General features: G+C 36.1%; 1 protein-coding gene across 1 annotated transcript; it reads right to left on the reverse strand.

Annotated features, from left to right (window-relative positions):
* Window positions 1-217: 217 nt before the first annotated feature.
* LOC110116437 lies at window positions 218-4,683 on the reverse strand. The gene is made up of 7 exons (XM_028700240.1): window positions 3,995-4,683; window positions 3,666-3,907; window positions 2,635-3,584; window positions 2,180-2,550; window positions 1,838-2,101; window positions 1,538-1,743; window positions 218-963 (listed from the first exon to the last, which is right to left on the reverse strand). The coding sequence occupies exons 3-7, from the start codon at window positions 3,465-3,467 to the stop codon at window positions 280-282; spliced, it is 2,358 nt and encodes a 785-aa protein (XP_028556073.1). The 5' UTR covers window positions 3,468-3,584; window positions 3,666-3,907; window positions 3,995-4,683; the 3' UTR covers window positions 218-279.
* Between the last annotated feature and the right edge of the window lie 2,688 nt (window positions 4,684-7,371).

Consider the following 7,371-nt stretch of genomic DNA (forward strand, 5'->3'; position numbering starts at 1 on the left):
TAACCATAATAAATATATGAATATAAATATTAATGTTTATTTTTAGTGAATTTAGTATTAAATATTGCATAAATTTTGATAGGAGATATTATATCATTTAGTGATTGAAGAAAGCATAGAAAGGACTCAGAGCCATTAAATTTTAGAAGTTCAAAATGCTCTTTTTACTATGTTTACGTGACTGTCGCTATCAATTGCCACCTAATGAAAAAATAACAATTGTGACAAAGTAAGAAAACCATTATAACAATATAGATCAACATGGAAAAAATTCAATGCCTAACAAAAGAATTGATAAAAAAAATAAAAAATAGCTATGAAACAAATGAAAAATGTAAAACCCCGTGATCCACCATTATCATCATAATAAGCTTCCCGATAAACCACATTTTCTTCCCTCCCCTTCCTTCTCCCTCCGCCCTCTGCCATCCTCATGTGAGACATAAAATGAGGAAACACACTCTTGTATGATCCCTCACCTATGAGAAGATCAGAATGTCCATATCCCTCCATCACCACCCTTTTGTGTTGAAATCCTGGCTGGTGCAACCTCATATACCTATAACCCAACATAGATGTCTCAGGTGTCACTAAAAGACTCCTCCCGCCAGAAATATATAGTGTGGGCATAGCCATTCTTTCAGAATGAATCAAATACATGTCCTTTCCTTCAGCATCGATGACAAAGCCGGCATTGCAAATTTTGCGAAGGTGGGGAAAACCAGACATGGGTAGATGGGTCACATTTTGCTTGCTCAGCCACTGGTGCAAGGTTTTACTTATGTTTGCATGCCAGAATGCATTTCCAAAAATGCCCGAGAAGATCTCGCACTCATCAGAAGTGCATCGTTCAGTTCGTGGGATGATTCTTGCTAACTGTTTCAGAACAGAGTGCCTAAACTCATCCTTTGAACTATCTGTTATCGATAATGTTGTGTTCCTCCCAAGGACTGCCATTGTTACCTGATCAAGCTCAAGTTAGCATGCTTTGTGTGATTCAATTATAAAACTTTTGCTGCTTCTAGCTAAGGATGGACAATAAGCATATGTTATTCAAGCTTTGTATAATTGTTTTATGAATATTGTTGCTTCTAGCTAGGCATTGAATAGCAAAGTATAGCAAAAGTATTATGATCTCTGTTCGTGTCTTATTTATTAATTGGTTGGGTAAGATATAGTTGTCTAAATCTTCTGTCAAAAATGGATTACAAATTGTTTGACTTTCGTCTCTTACATTTAATTTCGTGCTAGCTTAAAATTTATTTAAGCTAGCTTGAATCAAGTAGTCTTTAGGGTCAATTTCTTACTATTTCTGTCAGGTTAGATTCACATTGACATTTGTCCAACAAATGTTCGACTACATTTCATACTGTTTTGCTATCTAATTCCACTTTTAAAATCAAATGTTTGTTTCTAACAGCAACCAATTAAATGCTTGTTTTGAAAATTTTCGCCATTGAAAGCCTTTTTATGAAGTAATTGATTATTTTTTAACGTTGTTTCATAACAAGGTAAAAAACACATCATTTTAACTTACAGGCAGTAAGGGAAGCCTCATTTTTACTGAAGCATAGTTTGTTAACTTGAAGAACATGGAGGAGTTCGTGCAAGAAAGAGATGCAATTTTGCTTGCAGAAACATGTCCTCCCATTAAAGCAATGTGAATTGCTAAACCCCCAACACAGTGTGCAATTACATGTATCCTACTTGAAGGACCATGCACCTCGCGAATTTTTGCTATTACTGCAAAAAAAGATTATTATGACACAAATGTTATTATTGCAGAAATTGAATTAAAATAAAAGTCAATTGCACTCATCACTAGGAACAATCTCACCGGCAGGAATGTCAAACTTCCCAATGTCTTCAATGTTGAAGTCGTTTGAAGGATGAAGAGGATGTAATCTTGGTTGAAGAAGCCAAATATCATATCCTTCCTCTAATAGTATTCTGACCAAATCTCTCCTTTCCGTTGGCAACCAATAACTCTCTCCTGAGTATCCATTCAGCAGAAGTACAGGATATTGTGATATTTTCTCTTGAGGCTTCCACAAATTTGGAATTCTCTTCCATTGCTTGCAGCTAATAGTACAACCATCTTCTGCTTAGTTTGCAAACAATTAATTAACTAGATAGTACATGAAGGTGCTCTGGTCCATTTTAACAGTAGTTAATTTACCTGTATTTAAGCTGTGAAGAATATATGGAGGGTAAGGGACTTGTTCTACTTCGGGGGAGTTAAATTCCTCTTTTATATATCTTGGTACTTGCAAGAAGTATGTTCTCCAAAGACTTTGCAAAAGAAGGCATATAAATTTGCTTCTGTGCTTTCCTTTCAAGCCAACCACACTCCTCAGGAGCTGAAAGATTGATATTCTGAGCTCACCTTGAAGGCTCAGCAGCTCATCGCCTGAATTATTATGTTGTATGTGAGCTTTACCATCATTATTCTCAATTTTTCTGAAAGTAACATGCATTGTTGTCGACTCCTGCCAAGCATGAGAGGCTAGCAGAAAAGGGTTCATCACTTTTTTTCCTTCAAGAATATATCTGCGTCAATTAGAGTTAAATCAGATTTAATTAGCTTTAATTAAAATTTAATTTGTTTTATTGAAGTATTACTAAAGTAAGTACTTTGAACCCGAGCTTGAAGCTAAAGTTAGGCCATAATGCATGTACTGTGTGTAGGGAGTTCTGCTGTTTACTGCACATAGGTCCACCTTACCATCCAAGATAAAGAGCTTCTCCTTCTCAACACTTTTGAAAATGACATAACCACCAACTTTACCTTTGAGAAGAGAACTTGAATCTTCTATAACTGAACTTTCAGGGCCAAAACCTTTGTTATCTCTACAGTTCATATTCATTATTAAATGAGCGGTGCAAGGCATTCCTGCTATAAAACCTCTCATTTTTTCTTTCACCAAGACCATATCACTGAACATATTTTCATGTTCTTTTGTAGTTTTTGGTATTGAATCCACATTCTCATCCGCATGTTCGATGCATTCCTTCTCGCGCACTGTACTCTTGAAATTTAGAACATCATCTACTAGGTGCTGACTAATATGCTCTGATAAAGTCGTGATTGTAAGGCAAGGGTTTGTGCCAATTGAGCATGGAATTAGAGAAGCGTCAGATACATATAAACCTTCATGAACTGTTACTTGATTGGCATTTTGGTTAAACACTTGCCCGTTTGTATTACAAACCCCTAATGATGCATTTGATGCAGCATTGCACCCTCCAAGGAGATGAACACTAGTGCTTCTATAACATGACATGAAGAGAATTCCTCCCAATTTCCTTGTAATATTCTGTAAAGCTATTATCTTTTTTGGTAGAAGTGGATCATTAGGAGGAATGATTCTTACCTTTTCTGCATCGTCATCGAATGTTATTCTTCCATCACAAGCATCATAACCCATCACATTAAGAATCATATCATGAATAGCTTCTAATCCCATGATACTACATTTTAATTTATCTATTAACCCGTGTAAGAACCAATAACAAGTAGGCCAGCCATAGGTTGCTATTCCCTTTAAGAACAAATAAGGGTATGAAGTAGGAAGAACTCCACTCTGCAAAATAGATCACCAAATGTGTGCTTGAAAAATAATTATAATACTAACTGAATCACCAAAGAAAATCAAATTTCCTACCTGAATTGTGAAGCCGCTAGAAGAAGTGAATGAAGCAGAGATTGCAGGCCCTGGCCTGTTATGAAATGCAACCTCTGAGAATTGCTTCTTGTTTAACCCATAAGCACGTAAAGGGGTTTTGCTCCTTGTAACATATGCCACATTGTTTCCATTGCAGCTTATTCCGAGGCCTAGTCTATCTGAAAGTCCTAATCCTCTTTTTTGTGATTTGAGGAGAATCTCAGTTGTACCAAGCACTCCAGCTGCAGAAATTATGAATTGTTGAGCACTGTACAAGTTTTATTTTCATTTCTTGTTTTGCTATACGAAAGTTTAGTTCCGTTTTTTACCTGAAATAACCACAAAATCTGAACTTATGTACTCTAAATCATTAAAATAAACTCGCCACCTCCTATGATGACACTTGCCTTTATAAAGACAATCTTCACCTGGATCTTTAACAATATATTGAACTTTGATTTCTGCTTTCACCACACATCCAGCCTAAAATAAATTAGAACATTTTGTAAAGTAAAAGATAATAAGTAGTGGTGAATTAAGAAGGTGAACAAGCACATGCCTCAACTGCTAAAGCCAAATAGTTCTTATCCGTGGAGTTCTTGGCATTGTAGGGGCAACCAGATAGGCAATTGCCACAAGCTAAGCAACTTTCAAGTTTTTTAGATCCTACCAAATTATGGCCTTCTTCTTCTTCTTCTTTTCTGTCAAAATTTATGCTGAGTTTTATAGGATCAGGTTTATAGTCTTCAATCTCTTCTTCGAGAATTTGTGTCATAACTTGAGCATTAGTGAATTCGGCAGGAATCACCTGTGCTCCCAACATTGAGGATGCTAAACGTTCGAAGTGTTCCCAGTCCTTATTCCAATCTTTTGGCCACCTAATGTCTCTTCTTGTTCTAATTGGCGTAGGCAAAAGCACTCCAGCATTTACTAAAGAGCCTCCACCAAATCCACATGCTACTGCGGCTAAAGAATCACCTTCTTCATGTATCTGAAACATAATTGAACAAATTCTAGAACATTTTAACATTTAGATTGCATTAAAAATGTTTCATCATTTTGGGGGTTGGGGATAATCTGTATTTTTCTTTTTTGAAGAAGAAAAAGTTTGCATTAAAATAAAAACAAAAAGGCAAAAACTACAAAGTGGATTCCTCCTTCAACAAATTAAAATAGGAAGGAGGAACCTTATTCAAGCTAAACTCTTCCCAAATAAAACCAATGTTTAAAATTGCGTATTCGGGTATTGAGGCGTTTTTCATTCGTGAGGCGAGGCGTAAGCCTCAAGGCGTTTTGAGGCGTAAGCCTCAAAATCAAAATATTGCGTAAACATAAAATGATAATTTTTTATATAAAAGCATAAGATATGAAATGAAATCAAAATATCTCAATAATAAGACAACATGAAATATAGTTCAACTCAAAATTTTATCTTTCCCAAATCTCAGTATTCTTTTCATTAACATATAATTCCAATTTCCAAAAATAAATAGCAATGATATATCACATAAGAACTCATAAGTCATCAGCACTGTCATCACTAAGGACTTCTTCATTTGAATCATCATTATGGTGAACTGCTCTCTTGCCTTCCTCCTCTCCTATAGAGTCCAATGTCGGGCATTTACTTCAAGATTTATGTAAGTTTTAATATATATAGAGTGAGGCGTAAGCCTCATGTCAGTGAGGCGAGGCAGACCTCAAGGCGGGACTCAACCAAGTTGAGGCGCAAGCCTCATAAAAAAAACTCGAGGCGTAAGCATCGAGGCATTTTTTATTGGAATTGCGCAAAGGCGGGCCTCAAGGCGAGCCTCATATTGCAAAATTTTAAACCATGAATAAAACTACTAAAAAGAGCATAGTTAGCACACAAATTTGCTAACTTATTACTCTTTCTTCCTATACAATTGAAAATGACAAATTTAAAATCCTAAGAAAATCAAGATCCTCCTCTTTGTAACTCCCATTTCTCCAAGCACCTTGAAGAAAAGAGATAATGTTTGAATTGTCACCTTCAATGATGATACCCTTGTACTTGAATATCTAATCTTTAATCACATCCTTCAAAGATTGAATTGCTAGAAGCTCCAATTGTGCAATGTCCTAATGTACACAAGATTTTCGAAATGCCAAGAGGAATCTACCTTTGCAATCTCGGAAGACCCCAGCAATTCCTGTTCTATATGAAGAGATTGAGAGGCATCGACATTGACCTTTAGCCATTTGGGTGGAGGAGGATGCCAAATATTGGACAGTTTATATGACTGGTTAGCATCCTAGTGGCCCAATTTAAAATGGCTTAAGCTGTAAGAAACCGAGGAATAGCAAATAGCATTTGAAGCAATGAAAACTGAGCTTTCTTCCACACCTTCATGAATGCCTTTGTTCCTAGCTTTCCAAGATAAGAATATTGCATAACAATAAAGATTAAGAAGACTTCCATCCTTAAGATCAAGAAGATCCAGCTATCTAAGACATTCTTCAAATCTATCAAACATAGAAATTCCAATTCCCCAATGGTTTAAGCGTTGAATTACCTCCTTAAGCTTGAGACATTTGCAAGCAATATGATTTACATCTTCAATCTCATTACAACCTCTAGGACGATTACCACTGTCAATTAACTTTCTATAACATAAAAAATGAAATGACGGAATGACATTTCTACTTAGTCTCCACCAAAAAACATCAGCCCCATCATTTAACTTGGCTTTCTTGATCCACTTCCATTGCTGGAACTCATAGCCTTCTTGCACCGAGGCTCTAAAAGCCAACCCAACAATAGAAATTCTAGATTTCTGCTGTAACAGCTCCATACGGTCTTCATCCCCATATGGTATAATTTTCACCTGCTTAATAAGTTTAACCAACTCCATAACGAAATGTTTCAACAGCACCTCATCATTCCAACAACCATTTACTATGAATTCCTTGACTAAGACTACATCATCCACATGTGGAACAACAAAGATAGGCCACATGTTGATACATTTATCCATGATCCAAATGTCTTTAAAGGCATCCACCGATCCTCCATTAGCTACTGTCCATCTGACTATTGGTTTCAGCATTCTACCTCCATCATTCAATAATCTTCATGAAGAAGAACAACATTTACTCACATTTCCCATGTCAAGGTGATCACCATGTTTAGTAGCCAATATCTTGTGCAATAGGGGACTCTTTATCCTGAATGAATCTCCAAGCCAACCTAGCTCTTAAAGCAGGAGTTTTAGAGACATTAGAATACAATCCACGACCTCCCTTACACAAAGGTTTGCAAAGGTCAAACCAACTTACATAATGTAATCCAAGTCTTCCATTAGACATATTCCAAATGAAACTCCTACATAATTTGTCTAATTCCTCCAGCATTCGTTTCGGAATTAGAGAATGAGTAGCATGAAAAGTACGAAAAGAAAGCATAACTGATTTGACCAATGTCAACTTACCCGCCAATGATTTGAATTTGCTCCCCCATATGTTGAGCATCCTCAAAGCTTTGTCAATGATGAATTGAAATTCATCACTAATAAGTTTCCTTAAGGCAACTTTAATCCCAAGGTAATTGAATTCTTTAACTGGTTTGAATCCCATATACGAGAGATGCTTTTCTTCTTTTCCTGCTAAAAAAATTTCCAAATAAAATGGCAGATTTACCCATGTTTATATGTTGTCCCGTCCATCCACAAAAATCATATAAGAT

The sequence above is a fragment of the Dendrobium catenatum genome, unplaced genomic scaffold, assembly GCF_001605985.2.
Source record: "Dendrobium catenatum unplaced genomic scaffold, ASM160598v2 fragScaff_scaffold_1472, whole genome shotgun sequence".
Classification (NCBI taxonomy): Eukaryota; Viridiplantae; Streptophyta; class Magnoliopsida; order Asparagales; family Orchidaceae; genus Dendrobium; species Dendrobium catenatum.

Coding starts and splice junctions, on each gene's coding strand:
- LOC110116437 (XM_028700240.1), bottom strand. CDS start 3,467: ATGGGATTAGAAGCTATTCATGATATGATTCTTAATGTGATGGGTTAT. Junction 2,102..2,179: donor TCTTCACAGCTTAAATACAG/GTAAATTAACTA, acceptor CAAACTAAGCAG/AAGATGGTTGTACTATTAGC. Junction 1,744..1,837: donor GAAGTTTGACATTCCTGCCG/GTGAGATTGTTC, acceptor CTTTTTTTGCAG/TAATAGCAAAAATTCGCGAG.